This window comes from Tinamus guttatus, unplaced genomic scaffold (genome assembly GCF_059628265.1).
Source record: "Tinamus guttatus ecotype Peru unplaced genomic scaffold, ASM5962826v1 Tinamus_guttatus_pri_ptg000389l, whole genome shotgun sequence".
In the NCBI taxonomy this organism is placed as follows: Eukaryota; Metazoa; Chordata; class Aves; order Tinamiformes; family Tinamidae; genus Tinamus; species Tinamus guttatus.
The window spans coordinates 7,873,624-7,893,562 of NW_028288923.1; the positions used below are offsets into that span (position 1 = coordinate 7,873,624).

Here is a 19,939-nt window from a genome sequence, read left to right on the forward strand (position 1 = left end):
AAGAAAAAAATATTATTTTAAGAAGTATTTTCTACTATCACAGTTTCACAGGGACAAATGGTCAGGTAGGAATCTCTAGCTCTTAAAGAGAAAAGCTGGGAAAAGATAAGGCAAGTACATGAGTCTAAAAGGCAAAGAAAAAGATTGGATAAAAGGGTCTTATGTTTTAAGCCACTTGAAATGATTCTGAGGCCTGATGAATTACATTTTTCTAGATTTTGGGATTGCCAAGTTCAGGAATACAGCTGGCACAAGTCTCTCTCCCTTCTTTCATTCTTTCCCTAAAAGAAAGGGTCAGAAACCAGTAACCAAATTATTCCTAAATTACAGTTTATTGATGTGTACTGAGTCTCATAAAACCACCACATCTAACAGATCTGGACATCTTCAAGCTTACCTATGTTTTTCCTTCTATTTTTTTTTTCTAAAGGGATAAGTTATTATGTAATTAAAATGATTCAGAAATATAGAAAGTATAAACTGTGTGCTGCTTTAAAAACACCAGGCTCACCCACACTGATATATAGTAGAGAACAAAACTTCCCCACAACCTGACCTAGCAAAAGCTCACACGGGGATGAAGCAAGAAGAATTTTGCTTGCAACTTCAACAGTTGCAAGGAGCTGTTCTAAGCCCTGGGTTCATTTGCACATTCTTCTTTAGCACCTCAAGCTGGGAGGCCCCAGCCAGACTGGCAGTGACAAGAGTTATGCACTGGGTTCTCCAGGCTGGGGAAGATTTACTGGGTTGCTTGCAGTCCGTTATGAAAATTGTCCATTAAATAGGACAAACCTAAAGCTAAGGTTAAAAACTTGAGTAAAAACATGCGTCTGATTAATTCCTACAGAACAGGGAGAGCAGTGGGATGAAGAGTGTGAAGAAAGGATGGAGTTGGTCACTACAGCCACACTGCTATAATAGGAGTGTGGCTGGAGGCTGGTTTAGGGGAGACTCAGTTTTGCTTTTGGAGCAGGGGCACTTGGGGAACTAGTTCCAACCACCCTTCAGGGCATTGCTGAAGAGCTCAGCTTTGCACCCGCAGTGCAGAATTACAAAGAGCCCCTCCTTGATAGCTAGGCTTTGCATCCAGAATATTTCCAGGACTATCCTACTCCAGATTACAACATGATTTTCCAAATGGAAAGTGTTCCTGTCAAATACATTGGGACGACCATGACCTGTGTGCAATTCTTGTGCTCAGCAGTGCTAACGGAAGGGTCCTAGGTAAAGAAACAATGACCATTTGGAAACCATCCTCATCTAGACCTTTTAAAATGACAGCATGTTCTGGCAGAGGTTATAGTCTTCAATACTTGATAGCAGGCACGGTTTTTGCATTGTTCTAGGTGACTGTGCAGTAACAACCACCACTGTAACGGTAAATTTGCCAAAATAGTTCCTAATCAAATCACACACGGCCATGAGAGTTGTCTTGTGTAAAGAAAAAAGTATTACTTACTGTTAGATAACTTACACTTTACTTACTGTTAGATAACTTACACTTTAAACATGGAGATTTTGAAATTAAGTGGACTCTGCAGCATCCATATCAGGTTTAAGAAACATAAAACTGCAGATAAAGAATATTTATGTTGTGTTGACAGAAACCATAGGTGGGCTTTATTAAAACACAGTGAATGGTTTTAAACTGTGTGGATCTGTGTTTGCCTTCTGCTCTAAAGCCCTGCATAAATCTGCACTATATTTAGTTTACAGTGTAGTCAGGCTGCTTCCTGCATGGCAGGAGAAAGCAGCGGTGCTGAAGGTTTCATTTGTAACGACTGCAATAAAGCTGCACTTGGATCTATGAGAATTCTTACTGATAAGAACTTAAAACTGCCTTTTACTCCTGTGAGACAACATAGCCCTTCACTGACAGCAAGAATTTAGAAGATTGTGTTGTGCAACAGTTTGTAAAGATTAAGATAGTCCACAAAGTCTTAGAGTATTACAAATAAATCTCTAATAAAGCCTGGAAGCAAAAGGAATGTTTTGATTTGGTCACTGAGTCCAAAAAGCGACTTACAACTTAAGATTGGATTAATCACTAAGTGGTAAGGCAAGCTTTAAGGGTACCTCTGGATGTTCATACTCAAATCTGCTCTAGCAGGATGTTGAAGCATTCACCTCCTATTGGTTTGTGTATTAATCTTCTTGAAGACTGCCTGGCACTTGTCTGGAACTGATTTAAGATGTCTTGAGTACTTAGTTCCATCCTGGCACAGCTATGAATCTCACACTGCCTAAAACGGGCACCGCAGAGGGTGCCTGACTTTGGAACTCTTGTTTGTCGCCAGCTAAAGACAATCTGGAATCGAAAGCGGCCTCTAATAGGATCCCCTCTATGCGGGGCTGGACACCCACTTGGGTCCACGCGCACCAGGACACGGCACTCGCGCTGCCCGGTTGCTGCTCCATTTAGTTGGCCTGTCTAGACTGAGAGGAGAGAGCTGAAACACGCGAGCAGGGGCCAACGTCTTCCCAGGGAGCCAGCGAGTGCTATGGGGCTGCTTAATCTGGCGGGGAAAGCACAGCAGGAATTAAATGCCAGATATATCTGAGTTGTGGTATCTTTTATTTACTTTAACCAAGTAAACTACCAAAGAAAGCAAAGGATTCTCCCGATATCATCACATCAGAACTGTATATCTGGCTGAAATGCTGTAGTTTAGGTTATATAGGAAGTCAGAGCAGAGGATCTAAACAGTCCCTTCCAGCACCAAAATCAGATACATGAAGAGTGAAATCATTTACTTTTGTTTACAGCCGAGTACACAAAACAAAAATGAACATCCAGTCTCCCTGAGAAGGAGAGGGAAAGAGAAAACTATGACTAACAGTCTGTATCCTAAGCAGCGTAAAGCTGTAGCTGCCAGCATCTCCCTGGCGCCAAGCAGGGACTTCTCCACACTAAAGACACAGGCAGGCAAAGCTGATGAAATACTGCTACCTTCCACATACCCAGCTGTACTTTGCACAGTACCAAGTTCTTAGCACATCACATTTCAAGGAAAAGCTATCATTTGAGGTCATGTTAGGGATTTTTCCAGTGCTGCAATCCAGTAAAACTACTTATTTTGATTTACAAGCCCATAGCAATGGGCTTCTGATGTTTTCACTTGGGAGTATTTCTTAGTCAAGGAAATGTGGTCTCTAATAAGAAGGTACACTTCAACACACACTTTCATTTCATACATCTGAGGTTCGGCCCAGAGCTTTCAGTGTGGTTTGGTGATTCCTTTCCAGGTGAACATCCTTGTGCCGCCCCTAGTGACTGTGAAGTTGCAGTAAGGCTGCCAGCAATGGCTCAGTGATCCCAGGAGAACAGTGCCATGGCATTTTCCTCCTAACTGCACATCCCTGGAGCTCCCAGGGCCTGACTGCCATGCAGCAGCAGTCGCCTCTATCTGAGCATCTGCTCGGTGGCCCTGCGGCGCAGGACTGCGCCCTTCCCTGCCCAAGAGCTTGGGAAGGGACAGTTTGAAGCTTTTTCCTCAGCTGCGTCAGCCTCCCTAGGAGAGGATCCTACCTCTCTGCCAACCCCTGCCCTATGGAACAGCAATAGGAATTTCATAAATCACACAGCAAGAGAGCAAACAGGGCGCACATTCCTGCTCATCTGCTGCCTCTTCTTGTTTAAACTGGCCCTGCTGTTAAAGAAAAAGGCACAAAGGCAACAAGATGGATACGGGCAGGAACGCCAGCAGCTAGCTATGGTCACAAACTGCTGTCAGAAACTGCTGGCTATTGACTTACCAAACAACTTGAAACTCCCCTTCATCTCAGCTCATTTATTTGGATGCAAAGGGACCAACAGCCATAAGGAGACATGGGGTGAAAGCCAGCGCTATCGCTGTGACCTGGCAGAGCAGCTCTGGGGCTTTCTGCAGGCGCTGTCACGACGAGCAACACGTGCCGGGAGGCAGCAGCCCCGACCCGCGGCCTGCGCCACACGGGAGCTCACACCAGGGCAGCCAGCGACCCCTGCTGCCATCGGCACCGGGTGGCTCCACCGCCGCGGAAAACATCCGTTCCCTTTAGCTCACAACTGAGGCGAAACCAAACTAAAGTGACTAAACAGGCCCAAAGCCTCAGCCTGCTCCCCTGACCATGTCTGGTGAGTCCGATCTACGGTCTCTCAAACCCAAATTGCTTTAGTTAGTCTTCAATTCCCCATCACGGGACATGGGCCTAGACTCAGTTCTTGCCTGTCGCCTTGGGTGCTCTTTATGAATGAACCAGGCTGCTCTCAGTGGCTGGGTATATTTAACTCTACTTTGCTCAAAATAGTTACTAAGGGGTTTAACTCATTGTTCTTATAACAAAAAGCAAAAGAGATGGTTGAAGAGAAGAGCTCAGGTAACCCCCTCTGACCCAGTTACCAGCATATAAACACTTCAAGGCCCTTGGAGTGACTTCAAGGCAGCAGCAGATTAACAAATCAACACAAAAAAAGCCAGGCTTAAGTTGACATCAGCTCATGAACAGCACCCAACCGTTTCTGGAAACTATTTCTTTTCACTTTCTTTTGAGCAAAAGGAACTTTATAGAAAATCCTGGAATAACTGAGGGTGCTGAGCATGACCTGAGAGTAGAAATATGAGAGGTTGATATCTAGCAACAGGTTATTAGAGGGAGTTTCTACATAGAAGGGTCTCAAAAGAAATACTTCACCCATGATAGTACAGCACCACTGGCTTGGCACTACAGAAATATTTTCCATAAAAGAGGTTGCATAATTGGAAGACTGTATGACAAACTTGGGAAGGTTCATACATGCAAAGAACTGCTAGGTTTTATAGTACACTGTGCAACACCCTTTGCAGAATTATTTTTGACTACTATAAATCTACTGGCTGGGCTCATCATCACCACACGTATGCTGCTGAAGCCACCTTCTAGCCTTGGACATTATGACTACATCCTGCTCTTTCTCATCACTGCCTTTGAGGTCTGCTCTGCCGACCCTTGCTAACAGGACCCAGCGACCGCATCCCTGCACTGCTCTGTGGTCTTGCAAGATCCCTGCAGCAGGGACTGCCTTTCCCGTTCATAAGAGTGGGCACAGATTAGTTTTCACTCATTTTCCTCCTCGTCCAAGCAAACCTATTGCAATCTGTCAACTGTTTGCTGATGCTGCTTCAAGTACTATTTATTCAGTTTGGAAAACCAACAAGCAACGTTGATCAGAGATAGAAATCAGCTTATATTTCAATTTGCCAACTGAAAGATTACTGTTTTTAAAGTCATTTCCAGCACAAGGGCTGGAAACACTCCTTTGAAAATGCACCTCACTGTTTACTTCAAGTTAGTTTTATTAGCATCTTCACCAGGATGTTCAGGGAAACAAGAGCAAGCCACTAGTAATGAAAAAAATTGAACAATTCTTGCTGGTCCAGCTACCTCTGTCCTGGCCTGCTTCTCATACAAATCCTTTTAGGATAATGATGGCTGTTTTAATGACACTTTTTCAGTCATTAGATCGGTGGTGCTTTCTCCCTGATATTCAAAAGGAAGAGGACCTTCAGGCCCACCTTTCAGGACTAACAGAGCTATTTGGCGTTGTTTTCCTCTCTGCTTCTCCCACCCAAGAATGCTGGCGATGTTGAACAGAGCGGGGAGTCAGACTCTTTCAGTAGATTTTGCTAGACCAAAATTAAGTTTTTTTTTTGGTCCTCAGTAGCCTGAGTGTGACCTAGGAGTCCTGCTGGCACCTCTGCTATGATACTCATCTGGATCCTGAGACACCTCCCTCACCAGCTTACAGTTACCTGCAAGGAAACCCCAGGTGGGAAACTCAGCCACACTGTGTAATACTCTGCTGAAAAATGCAGCACACTTCATTAGTCTCTTGTGGGGGAAAAGAAGGAAAGGACAAAATTTCTGTAACTAAAGCCTGAAATGATTTGCAGTCAAATATGCCTTCTTAAGCATCATTTAAGCACAATACACTTCACAGTTCATCGAGGTATTAGTCACGCTTAGAAAGCACATACTTTAAAGTACAATTTCAAATCTACGTCCACTGCATATCTCCAGGATTAATTTCCCCAAATACAAATTTCCCTATTTGGCTTGTGGCATCATGGGCTCTTGGCACAGAAGTTGATCAAACTGTGCGATCTCAAATAGCTCCCAAGTCAGGACCCCACGTGTATCAGTTGCATGAGTTGCAACTCTACCCAAGCGAGGCAAGTGCGGCTATGGAAAGGCTGTCACATGCAGGACCCATGGAAAGAAAACCCACCCAAAATGGTATTTTTAGATCCTTGATAGAGGGGAAACAATATGCACTCTTCCAGACTGAATTAACTAAGTATTACTGGGTATTGAGTATTTTCTCCTGTAGCACATTCAAACCCAGGACGGCTCAGGCAGCACCATCAGAAGATTGAGCTCGACAACAGCAGAGATGAGGACCCGCATGGCAGAGACGGGGAGTGTCTAACATCATAAAAATAAGAGCAGTTCTTATAGCAAGAACCAAAATATAGAGATGCAGTTCTCCAGTGACCAAACAGTAGTCATTTGCCTGCAAACCACCATGCTCTACTCGTTCGCTCAGGACCTCTGGTTTTGAGAACTTCAGAAAACCCTGGGAAGGTTCCAGAAAACACCGGTGATCTTCCCTGAAACCTCCTTTCTAGTTCCCAAAGACAGCAGCTTTGTCCCTAATCAATCCGAAGGGGAAGGGTAGGGAACGCTAAATGCCACTAAAGCACAGAACACGGTGTCCAATTACTCTGTTCCCAGGTGCTTTCCTCATTCCCTATATCCTCTTCCTGATCATTGCGGGAATGCCCCTGTTCTACATGGAGCTGGCGCTGGGGCAGTACAACCGAGAAGGGGCCGCCACGGTGTGGAAGATCTGCCCGGTCTTCAAAGGTGAGCGAGTGTCCCCCGGGCCCCGCAAAGGTCTCCCGTGTGCAGAGTGGTATTTGTTGACCTTTTCCGCAACCCTTTAAGTCAGAAACCTGTTTATTAGAATAGAAAATGGGAAAAAAGAACAGAAAACAGGAAAAACCTCAGCAAGTTTCCTATGAGCTGTCCCCCAGCAAAAGCAGTGATCTGTTAATACCGATACCATATTATAGCTAAAACTTTACATGAAAGCTTTCTCAACCCTGAGCTATCTGAAGGGACTGAAATGCAAGCTGATTTACTGATTTGCTCAGGAGCTCAAAATTCACATCACGTTCATCCCACAACCGACAAAAGCCAAAATGCTTAACAGCAGCAATGCAAACCTGGCAGATCTGGTACCCGGGGATGGGTTACACTGAGTAAATGTTAGACTTCTCAAAAAATAGCTTTCTTCTTTCAGGAGGCTCTGCACTGCAGGGCAGGAAAGCTGCAGGTTTGTTTGTATCAGTCAACCCCCAAACTTCCAGGAAAATTAGGCATACGAAAAACAAACAAGTTTTTAAAAGTGCCTAAAATAAGAATGCATTCACAGATTTACCTAACCCTGCTATAATCCTCTCGTGGGAGCCCACATTAACTGCTGTGCCTGCAACCTTCAGACTCCTACTCATTGACAGAAAGAAAGATGAGAAAGGAATGCAGCTTAGATCATGGATAGCCTTGTTGACATTCCAGCTATATTTTAATGGACTAAACATTCATTAATGTTGATTTTTAAATGTTCGTATTACTGGGGTATATAATATCAGAACAAATTATTTTGTTCTAAGAAGGTATGAAACACTGATTGTTATTTTCATGTCAGCAGGAGTATAAGCTCAGCACCACCGTTTAACAAGGTTTCGATCATGTCTTCTGATAAAACCTAACCATGTTTTACAGCTAAACCCTCGTAATGCCTCTGACACAGCTCTGGGTTAACTCAGATCTCTCTCTCCAGTGAAAAGCACACAAGCTGCACTCAAATTTATATCAGCCTCCCTAAATGAACAGCACTAGAGCACTAATTTTAGCTATGAGTATTATTGCTATTAACTCTAAGAACTCTGCTCCTAATGAGATGCTCTTTCAACATATTCAATTAAAAATATATCCTGCAACCTTTGCAACAGTCTGTTTTCATGCCTGCATTTTCCAGGGTTTATTTTAGAGTGTGGGTGGTACAGCATTACATTAAAATCATTAGATATAGAAAAAAGAGAAAATTCATTTCTGAACATTCTTATGATCTCAGAGGAATGACATTTAAGACACATTTGATTTAGTATTTTTGAATCTTTGATATTAAATGTCATTGTCCTCCTGAACTAAAAGAGCTTAAGAAACACTTCTTTTAAACAAGCGGGGAAAAAAAAAAAAAGAAAAAAGAAAACCACTATCAGGGCAATGTGGATTATTTGTACTTAATATTTTACTATTCATCCTCTTGGATGCTATTTTCCTATTCTATATATTGTAACGTATCACTGGAGTTTGAATGCTAATGTACCAGACTGATCTGAGCAGGAAGAATTTGAAGATAGAAGTTTCATCTTCCTTTTCATGCTTGGGATGAGCAAACTGGCTTCTGCATTAAAAACCTCCTGAAGAGCAGACAGCAACTGCAGTAGCCACCTCCTCCTGAGTGTAAAGATTTCGAGAAAAATTTTGCCTGGATTTCTAATGCATAATCCTGGGGGAATCATGAAACGGTTTGAAGGTCCCAGGAATCAATATCTATTACAGACCAGCTCATAAGGCACAAGGAAACCTTCCCAAGTCTTGAGCTTTACTTTTCCAAGTAAAGTTGCCAAGGCCTCTGGCATTATGAAGTAAGTTTCACTCCTAACATGGGTTTGTAATCCTCTGCACTGGAAAGAAATCAGCAGAGTTGGACAAGGGCAGAATTTTGTCATTGAACTGCTTAATTTCTGTGTTCTGGCAAACACAACTGGATTTACTCAAAGTCAGTCTTCTCTCCAAATCGTTACTGCAGTTAGCTGTTTTCAGGTTAAAGACACTGCGCCTATACATACAGCACAAGTTCTTTTTAGTATCAAGAGGTAAAATGAATTTGCAACTAATGTGTGGCTTAATTGTTTTAACTATAGTGTTTGTATCTGCTTTGGCACCAAAATGCAATGAATAACCTAGTTTTCCTTTGTCTTCAGGCGTAGGCTACGCAGTGATACTCATAGCTCTCTACGTGGGTTTCTACTACAACGTTATCATAGCCTGGTCTCTGTATTACCTGTTCTCATCCTTCACATTTGAGCTCCCCTGGACAAACTGCGACAACAGCTGGAATAGCCCAAACTGCACAGACCCCAAACTCTTCAATGCATCGGCGCTTGGCAATGGCACCAAGTACTCCAAGTACAAGCTCACTCCAGCTGCTGAGTTTTATGAGTAAGTGGTGACTCACCTTTGCTATTCCTTCAAAATTCTGTGTCTAAGAGGGCTTCCTCTGCAGGTAAAACTGCTTAGCATCCCACTTCTAAAATAAGCATGAGGACAGTAAGGTTAAAATGGAGTTGCTCTGTTGCTCTGTGTCAGTTTGCCGCTAAGGCTGTTGCCTCTGTGGGTTTCAGTTTCTCCGGTAAAAACACAGTATTTGCCACTAAGCCACATGGAACTGGGCACAAGAGACCCAGTTCCCTCCCATTCTACTTCCACTGGCTTTGCAACAAGGACGCAGAGCAATATTACGACAAAGACTGTAGCGTGTCTAACGGGGGTTTGAAAAGAATCATTTCTTCAGCAGCTTTTGCCTGTTTCTCTGCCTGCAAAATATCACAGAGCAGACTTGTTTGCTCAGCTGCTTCAGTAGTTCAAAGGAGTGAGACACAGCCCTGAGCAGGCAGGCGAGCGCTAAGACGGGCTTTTCCAATTCCTCTCTCCAGTTCTGCAATAGGGGCCAAGACAGACAGGGGCTCAAGTTAAATACTGGACATGAAAAGAAAAAGATGTATGTAACTGAAAAAAATAGAGTACAAAACAAGGATATAAACCTGTATTCACACTGTGGGTTCCCAGGGGCAAATGGGATTCGATTAGGACAAAGAAAGGAAGGTGGGTGTCAGGCTAATTGCATCAGCTGTTAAATTAATCTGAATAATCAGTTAATATTTTTGTGTTGGGAATGGAAGAATATCAATGAGCTGAGCCCTATTCTGTAGGAATACAAGGACCCCACTGCTACGCTAAAAAACCTAGTGTGTGCTAGACCCTGCCCGGCATGAGCATGGCGAGGAGCAAACGGTGGGCATAAATACTCAATCTATTCAAATATTCTATTTTAATCTGAGTTAGGTTCAACAGATTTATCAGGCAGAGCTCAACTCGTGATTCTGCCCATATCCTCAAGCTTGAAATGCTCAGGTCCCTTCCATATCCTGAAGTATAGTCAAGGCATGGTTTAAAAGAAAAAAAAAAAAAAAAGGGACTTTGACTTTAGTTATGATTTCATCCCTGAATTTGGGAGCAGTATTGAAATTCCTAGATCCTGTAATTGCTAGCGATTATATTGCAAAGCGGGAAAGAATAAACATAGTCCATGAGATGTGCTTCCCATCTGCAAAAATAGGGAATCTCAAGGGGCAGTCTGTTCATTTATCCACTTGGATTTGGATTAGCTCACCAAGTCCAGCTGCAAAGTTCACATGTGGACCCAAACTTATGCAAAGTTTATGCTTTTTCAGACCCAGGCTAAAAAAATAAACAGAATCCAATTCAGAAAACAGTGTTTCTTCTCTTGCTTACATCTAAAGTAACCTAATTCACTCCTTCTGTCATCTTCTTACAACAGGGAGAGCTGAATCTTCCAATTGTGAAGTTTCCTATTGAGCGCAACCAGGTCAGGGAATAGGGTCAGGGTGATGAAATGCTAGATTTGCATGAGTATAGTAGGTTTGCAAAACGATGCACTGTTTTTGGATACAGTATATTGTTATGGATTATTATTCTCTCTGAAAACCTCTTCAAGAAAACTTTGAACATTGATACTTTGGTTACTTAGTCTTTCTTGGGATTCTTCCATGGCTCTTGGGTGTCCTCACACCATCTTACACTACCAGTTGAACTCAAGTTGAATTCACCTGCGTGAATTTCTAGGCGTGTTCGCATAGAAATTACACCTAACTCTTCCTAATAGAGAGCTATTAGGGTTTTTGTTTGTTTTTAACAAATCTTTGCCAGAGCAGAACCAATAAGAATAGCGTGTGCCAGGTCAGTCTCTTCTTTCCAGCCAGAAACCCTAAGTTTTAGGCTGAATGACTGGTCCTTCCTCAGTAAGATGGTGCAAGAGCCAGACTGCTGAAAGAGCATCATGATGAAGGCCCTTGTTTCCAGGTTATTTGACCACGTTTGCTTTCTCAACATTTGTCACGTTTCCCATTGTTGTGTTATATAAGCAGTAAATAAACACTTGTAAGACAACAGATTTAACACAGGAAATTTCAAATTTTGATTAGTTATATAGAGAAATAGGCAAATAGAACAATTACTTTTATACTATAAAGAAATCATGACAAACTAAGGCACTGTAAATTTGCAGCAGCTTATGTATGATAATTAAGGTTAGTAAAACAGGGATCAAAACCCAGCAATAAAAAACAGCACTGGTGCATATTGTGAAAATACCACAGAAAAGGAGTAGGCTTTACTATTTCAGCTAAGTAGTGATTTTGTCAGTGAAGATGAAAACACGTTCCATTACCCTCCTCAGTGTTAAAGAGGTCTGTAGAAACGCCTAGTGCACAGGCTAACAGGAGCATGTTGCTCTGGGTTGGTGGGATGCACTGCAGCTGACGGAAAACTGCAGGGAATACTTGTTAAGGAGGCCAAAAGCCCAAGCAGAGATGGACAGACCTGCAGCCTCGTGACTTCATGGGAAGAGGTGCAGTTTGAGTGCAGTTCTCTAGGCTGGGTATTGACATCAAGAACACAGGAAAACTTGTGCCTGCTGGTGGGCAGCCTGAGTTCTAAGCAGGGAGAAGAGAAATGCTCAACATTTATTTTGCCTTGGGCCAGTGAGTGAAGAGAGACACCTCCCAATCAGGCTGCCTGCTGCTGCCGTCACACTAGAGCGCTCTCAGCCTCCCCTGTCAGGGCCCAGGCTCCCTCACGCAGAGCTGCTCTGAGCGCTGATTTAAGCAGGTGGTTCCCTACATGAGGGCAGCTGCCAGAGCTGACTCTCCAACTGCAGCACAGGGATGAACTGCAGGGATAGGTGAGAGTACTCTGGCCTTGCACTATACCTAGTGCTTCAGGGTAAGGTACCACTAAGTGCAGCAGATGACTCTCTTCACAGCGAGCCATGGGAAACCTTACTGATCATGTAGGGCAAGTTCCCGGCTGTCCTTGGGGAAGCAGCTGAGGCCAAGAAACCTCTAAGCCTCTCAGGCTTGCAAGAAATCACTTCAAACTGCAATTCCCATGCTAAGACAGTGACACAGGGCTCTGACAAACATGTTTGGCTGCTATTTTAAAGCCTTAAGAGTTGGGCAATAAGTTGAGTGGAAGTCTTTCTACACCAGGGTGCATCATTTTAATAAGTCTGGTTGCCATCCTTCAGGCTCAGCTCAGGCCAAGATCCTATTGACGTCAGTGGGAGAGCTGCAGACAGTGGGAATAAGGATTGAGCAGGCCCTCCACAGTGCCTCATTAGAGATGGTTGAAATCAGCTACAGCATATTTATACCCTGCAAATAAAGAACTCCAAGATCTGTTAACAGCTGGTGCTCCTCTTCTAGTAACAGTAAATTATAAGAGAAATCCAGTTAGGAATCAAGTGCGAGTTCCACACTGCCTTGGACACACATGTACTTCAGTTACTTCCTAGGGGATTGGCATTAACCACCCAGGATAAAAATTACGCTTTATCCAATCGATATATGTCAAAATGATTCACTAAAACATACATTTTTAGTAAAAACAGATATGGAAGAAAAGTTCCCATACATATCTTATCATTCCTATTTAAATATTTCATCTGAGTATGGGCATACTTGATATTTGCTCTCTTAGGTCTTGTACCGGGGAAAAGTTCACCACCATCTTGCTTTCATTTAGCCTGACAAGCAAGTCAGCCTAAACACCAGTTTGGAGGAACAAAAGCACTATTCTTCTCATACTGCACGGTTGCTGTTAATAAGAGTGATCTGCTCTATGAACAAATCTTGGCAACTTTTTAAACAAAATAGTGAAACTGTCAACAACGCATCGAGCTACAGCTGTTTTTTCTGATAGCCCTTGTTCTCAGAGCTGCAATTCGGTCTTTCAGGGTAAGAAAGAAAACACATTTTTATAGGGAAGTTCTCATGCCAGATTCAGTAAAGGAAATTCACAGAAAGCTCAATTCAGTGAAGGCAGGACTGCCAGGAGACCAATAACTGTAAAAAAGCTGCCTAAGCACATGGAGGAAAGGCAGCGCTGACTCACAGCAGTCTGCGTCTACCATATCTATAAGCATTAATTTCTGAGAAGAGTGTGAAGCAACAACATCCTGCAAAAATTCCTTGCCCTATAAAGCCAAAGTTACTTTTATAAGCCAGTAAGTTGGATTTGTTGTACATAGGAAGTTTCCGTCATAGGAAATACTGTCACAGACCAAAGGGTGCACGTTGCTCAGTGCCACAGCCAATGCAGTGATCTACACAGCATGCTCCAAAGGGCAACACAGTAGCTTTTCCCCATACAACCCTCTTTGAAGCAACTTTTCCCAAAGGGAGAGAACTTTCAAAAGCATAAATCATTTGCTTATAAATAAAAACTAAATTAGAAATGTTAGAAAAGACCAGCACTTTCCTACTTTCCAAATTATGGCCACGTTTTTACTGGAATAGCCATAAGCAGATGGCTTCAGATATGAAATATATATTAATTGCATTGGCACATTCAGCAAATGTTCGGGTGCATCATCGGTGACCCTGTGTTCTGAGACTTGTGTGTGTGCATCCCTGTGCATTGCACATTTACTTTATGACTGCATTGACTTTTTTGAATTGGCCTAATATCACAGTAATCTTCCTTGTTTTTGGCTGAATGCACAGAAATCTCTAGTGCAAGTATTCATGTGCACAGAATAAAAATCCCTATTCCATAAATATTATATATGCAGCTTTGAAATGTTTTCCATGCACTTGCACATTTGTTGACCATTTACTTACACAGAAAGAAAAGAAACTAAAGGTGAGCACCAAGGAAGTGAATCCATGGAAGTGTGTACACATGTTCTCAGCCTTGGGACAACTTTATGGAAGCGATTCCAAAACCACAACCAGCCTGTGTGTAGTAAATCCAAAAGAGCAGAAGAATGATCACTTGGCACACTGAAGTTTCCAGCGGGTTTTTATGCGATGTTGCACATTATGTGTTCACTGCACGCAACGGGCATTCTTTATAGTAACTTGTAGGAGGAATTCAAACTGCTGAGCTCTACCTACAGAGCCCGAAGCAGGCAGGAGCAGTGCAAGGCTCTGAGCAACAACAGCTGAGCTCAGTGCAGCACCTACCCTAAGTTACCCAAGACTGAAACCTCACCACCAGAGGCAGGGTCTTCTTCTGGGGAACACCTCCACCCACACACACAGCTGAAGGCCAAGGCGGCAGATGGATCAGGCTGAAATAAACCACAAACCAACAGCTATTTGTGCTCACCTGTCCTTCATCAAATGCTCTCTCATGAGAGCACTGATGTCATGTCAGAGTTGGTGTTTTGTTTGTTATTCCCTGCAGGGAAAGCTGATCTCAAACTATGACACCTAAGCATCGATCCAAGAAAAGGTTACAAGTTTGGCTTCACTGGGTAAAGGACGCAGCATTACAGTAGACATTCAACCACTAAATGAGCCACAAAATTCATTTGTTGACAAGTGTCAGCAGCCGTCAGTGGTGCAGGGGCTTGTTCCTAGAGCTGACTTTCTCCTGGCAAATTTGTCTTTCATGAGCTCAGTATTTGTTAGAGCAACTGATGGGTCAAATTATTTCCTTCCTGTCTCCAATTTCAAGATAGTGGTTGCGAAGGCAGATTTTGAAGACCTCTTTCAGGGCGCTGTGCAGACACTCCTGTGCTGAAAGGAGGCACAAGCAGGCAGGGCCATCTGCACTACAAAATAAGGGAATTACAACGAAGACTTCAGTGAGGATCATTCCTAGATTATTCTGCTTCAGAAAGAATTACTCTTTCATTCAAGTTAAAAAAACATTATGTCAACCAGAGGGACACTTGTAAATTATCTTCAGTAGATGATTCCCAAAATATTGCTTGAAGTCCATTATATAGCTCTGTTATCCGACACAAGAGGGAGCTGAAATCTCTTGAGAAACAGAAACCCACAGGGTGCTGGTAAAACCCAACAAGGCCATCTGGACCAATAGGTCCAGCTGACCCCAAGCTGCTTCCTGCAGAGCCTCTGGGCTGCTGCTGCCCTGCAGTTTGGCCAGCTCCACCCACAGGTGCTTAATCCAGGTAACCCTCCATGGCTGAAACGGATAGGGATGGACAAACCTTTCTTTGTCAAATATATAACAGATACATGTAGGAGAGCTTCCAAATGAGCACAATTAGCATGCATCAAATGCCTTTCTAAATCAAGTGTGTGATTCAATTTCTATAGATTGCACACTGTATATAGCGTCAGTCCTTTTAGCATCAATCTACATTTTGCATTAAGTCATAAAACTACCAGAATAGGGAATACAACTCAGACATGGACTGTATCTATTTATATCTTACCAATTTTCTTCATATTCTATGGAAGGCATTTGAGTTTGATCGCTCAAAAGCATCTACTAACTTTTAGATGCACTTGGCCAAGTCCTTAGACCTTACTTTTCAAAGTCATAATCCATATGTCATGTATCAGCTTGTCATGAGCAGATTTTAATGTCAAAATTTTATCCTCTAAAATAGAGTAATAGCAGTCATTTCTCAAAGACACCCCTGCACTCAGAAATTATGTTCTCAAACACTAAGCAACAATTTTCTTTCTAATAAAAGCTGTCATGAGCATCTCAGTCTGTCAGACTATAAAATATATTTGTTAACATCTTAATTTGCTACTGAGTTGATGACATTTGCCATCTAAACAAATCTAACACATAAAACTTGTTTTGATGAATTACCCCCTCTATTCACCTCTCTATTCAAAGCAAATCAAATTTAGGCCAGCAATTTGTAAAAAGAAAAATAAGGAAGAAAGAAATAATAAAGCTATACATATACGTAATCATATCTAATTGACTTTGGATTGGAAAAAAACGAGGCCTGCTCTAAGACATTTAACTTGCCTGTTTGTACTAAAACCTACTAAATTTCCAAAAATACAAACCTGCATAGCTTGCTACATATGAATTACATGAGAGGCTTTGTAAGGGCTGCCATGAGCAGCCTCACGCTGCCTGCTCAATCACATGTCTTTAGCAGGGGTTATCTGGGAATTCCCAACAGCTCCGTTTCCCCTTGGCTCTTGGGGATCCAGCAGCCAATTGAGAAGGACACAAGCGCTCACAAAGAGAGGGGACAAGTACAGCGAACAGGCTGCTGGTTTCCAGAGAGGTGATCTGCCTTCTTTTGGCTGAACGTGCTATGGAAGGGAGGCAAAAACTGGTGCCAGAGCTATTGGGTTACTAGGGGAGTCTTCCCAGCAGACAGCAAGGTAAAGAGGAGGGCTAAAAGGACTAAAGTCTCCCAAAGAGAAAATGCAGAATCTCTGAATGCAGCCTCAGGCTTAGGTCGCTTCTCATTCCTGCTCCTTCTGCAGATAGGCAGAAAAAAAATCCTAGGACCTCTATTTAGTGACATACCATATTGGGTCTCAAAGGCACTGCAGATGTAACTCAACCTCCCTTACACACAACGCAATCTTTACATAAATCATCTGTAATCAACCTGTATACAGCCCTGAAAAAAGCGAATTTCTCATGTGCAATGACAAACCCCTGGGATCCCAGCTCCGAGCAGCAGCTCCAACAAGCGCCAACAGCGAGACCCATTGCTAGCTGCTGCTTGGAAAGCCAGCACACAGGGTAGCGGGCTTCCTTACACATCCAGAAGAATATTTGTGAAAGAACAAATAAATAGGCATAAAGAATGACAGTTCATATTTAGTATTTCAGAGGGTACCTCTACACCTTGCAATCCAAAGGACTACCATGTAAAGGATTTACCATGCCCAGCTCTGCTAATGACAGCAGCATAACTGGAATAATAGGCTACAGAATCCCTTCCAGGACCCCGGAAAAAGGATCTGACATTTGGTAAACCTCGAGCAGCCAGACGGTTATCACTGCCTGAGCCCATTACAGGGACATCAGGTACCGCATGCCCGAGACTTTTACATTTGGGGATCCCAGCACTAGCATATTCTGCCAGCAGAAGTGTTCATTCTACTTACACTTTAAACAAATATTGCATGAGATCGACCTATTTATTAGTTTACATTTAATTATGTGTGTTTTTTTTTTAAGATGAGATATCAGGAGACTTTGGGGAGGACTGAGGTCCCCTTATTATTTTTAAGGCAGAAGGTTCCTGACTGCATGCCACGGACACACCATTATTACCCTTTTAATGCCTTATTAGCCTTACAATGCAACAAAAATAGATCTGCTGCTTAATTTAGAAACTTGTTTTCTAAATATATCTTTTATCCAGTCAAAGCTAAAATTATAGAACCAGCCCAGAAATATAGCATTTCTTATATGTTATAAACTACAAGGCAGAGTTATTTCTTACCTGCTCAAAAGGGAACTGCATGCAACTCTTTCATACCATTAGATTATTTGTTTTGATTGGTCTTCTTTGCCCCCAGAATGCTTCTACAGTTTAAATAATTCAAACATTTTTCAGTTTTCCCCATTTAGGTTGACATAGGCTTGACCTGCTTTGGGTCTTAGTCAAGTCCATCTCAGCTCAGTATAGTCAGTACTTAGGTAACTCTGAAGCACCATCTACCTTAGCTAAGTGTTTGTGCATGGGTAGAGGATGGGGCTGCAGTTAGATGCCTTGGGCTTCAGTCTCTGCATGTCTGCAAATATAGGCAAATGTTGTGTGCTTCAGTTTCTCCAACACGCAATTCCCTTCATAAAATATATCAAGTTTCCCTAATGAAAAGGGCTCATTCTGGTTTCTTTTGTTAGTACCATCAACTTCCTATTTTATTCAAGCAGTGTACAACAAATAAAGGTGAGAGAAACAGGAGGAGACATGAAGGTTATGACCATTTTACCTGGATGAGAGCTGGAACACAGGGACTGAATCCATGAGCAAACAGGGCTCTGCATCAGGGATCTGCATCAATATCAGCAGTTAGTTTGAGAACTGCAATGCCATTCCTCTTTGCAAATACAGTATCAAGTACAGAATAGTTCTTCATTCTTTAGATTTAAAAAGGCAGCAGAGTGCCAGTTGCATAGAACTGTATTGAAGGCAGGCGGGTCTGTTATATTATCTAGCCCATATCCCTGCTTTGTACAGAAATACGTTTTGGTAACTCTAGCCTTAAATGCAACAAATCTTAGGGACAAAGAGCGTTTCTACACTTGAAATAATTTCACTGCATAGATCCCAAAAGAGCTAAGCTACCCTGGTAAGCATCAGCGTTTCCTCCACTGCGTCCCACCACCTCAGTGGAGGGCACAGAGCACTACAGCTGTGTTAAGCTCCCTCACTGTTGTCTTTGCCATGCAGGCCCTTTTCCCATTCGGAGCCTCACAGCAGCCTACTCAAATAGGAGCTGACAGCAGCTTTGGAGCCTGCTGAGGAGCAGGCAGCACCCAGGAATCACACAGCAATTTAGGTTGAAAAGGGTCTCTGAATGTCCTGTCATTGCCTCCTCCATGCAAAGGTAACTTCAAAGGTAAATACATCAGTATGCCCTGAACCTTGACTAGCCACATCTTAAATTCTTTGAGGACGCAGACTGTTCAGGCATGTGTTGAGTGTTCAAGCTGGCAATGAATGACATTCACATCATTGTCATTCACATGACAACATCCCCAAGTGCTTCCAACGAAGGAGCAGAGCGCTACCCTTACAGCAAAGGTACCCACTACACAGGCACTGACGGCCGCTAACAGCAAGGCATCGCGGGCAGCAGCGCAGGACACGGCCTCACGCACCTGCAGTGTCACTGAGCACGAGTGACGTCAGGAGCGCAGCGCGGCCTCCCTTCCTCCGGCCCCGGAAAGAGCAGCCTCTTTCCCCTGTGACCTGGCTTTGTTTGTCTGGCGCAGGCGAGGCGTCCTGCACCTGCACGAGAGCCGCGGCATCCACGACCTCGGCCTGCCGCGCTGGCAGCTCTCCCTCTGCCTCTTGGTGGTCGTCATCATTCTGTTCTTCAGTCTGTGGAAAGGCGTCAAGACCTCGGGAAAGGTAGGGCTAATATTCTCTTATCTCAATTATACTCTTTGTCGGCTTTAAGTCTACTAATTCTAGAAAGCAAGAGATTAAATCACTGCATCTAGGGAACCCTCCAGGACCAAAACATGGGATAGAGCTTTGTGTAGGAACTTTACAGTTTGGAATACACCCTCCAGATTCAGCCTTTATTTTATCTACAAGCCTTACTTGTTTGATTCTCAAACTGGAAATTTTATTGGCATATTAATTTTTATTCATCATTAGTGGTCTCATTCAGAAAATACTGGAGAGACTTGGAATAGTCTGACACCACGTGCCTCCCATTCTCAGCCAACTCCATTCATTTTTTGATCCGTTAAGATGCTTTGCTTTTCTGACATAAAAAGTTGTGACAAGAGGTGACAAGAACTATCTCGTAACCTTGCAATTACTCTTTGACCTGCATCAAAAAGCACCCCCTCAGAAAGGCTGGGGTGGACACGTCCAGGAGCTCTAGGGACATCTGCATGGCAGTGTCATTGCACAACATCAGGCAGTGCCTGCACTTACTCAAAAACCCACAGCTGAGCAGCAGGCAGACATGAACATGCAGTCCTAAGTGCTCCGACAAGTCCTCTCTGACAAAATTATCTGCTGCTGATATTCCTATACATGCATAGGCTAATATACATA

At 43.1% G+C, this 19,939-nt stretch overlaps 1 protein-coding gene across 1 annotated transcript in view; it reads left to right on the forward strand.

The window, feature by feature from the left end:
- Positions 1-19,939, forward strand: part of SLC6A2 (solute carrier family 6 member 2) — a 45,234-nt gene that overhangs the window by 8,052 nt on the left and 17,243 nt on the right. The window contains exons 2-4 of the mRNA XM_088530900.1: positions 6,754-6,885; positions 9,075-9,312; positions 19,141-19,279. Coding sequence (XP_088387026.1) covers positions 6,754-6,885; positions 9,075-9,312; positions 19,141-19,279 — 509 coding nt within the window. The remainder of the gene's footprint in view (positions 1-6,753; positions 6,886-9,074; positions 9,313-19,140; positions 19,280-19,939) is intronic.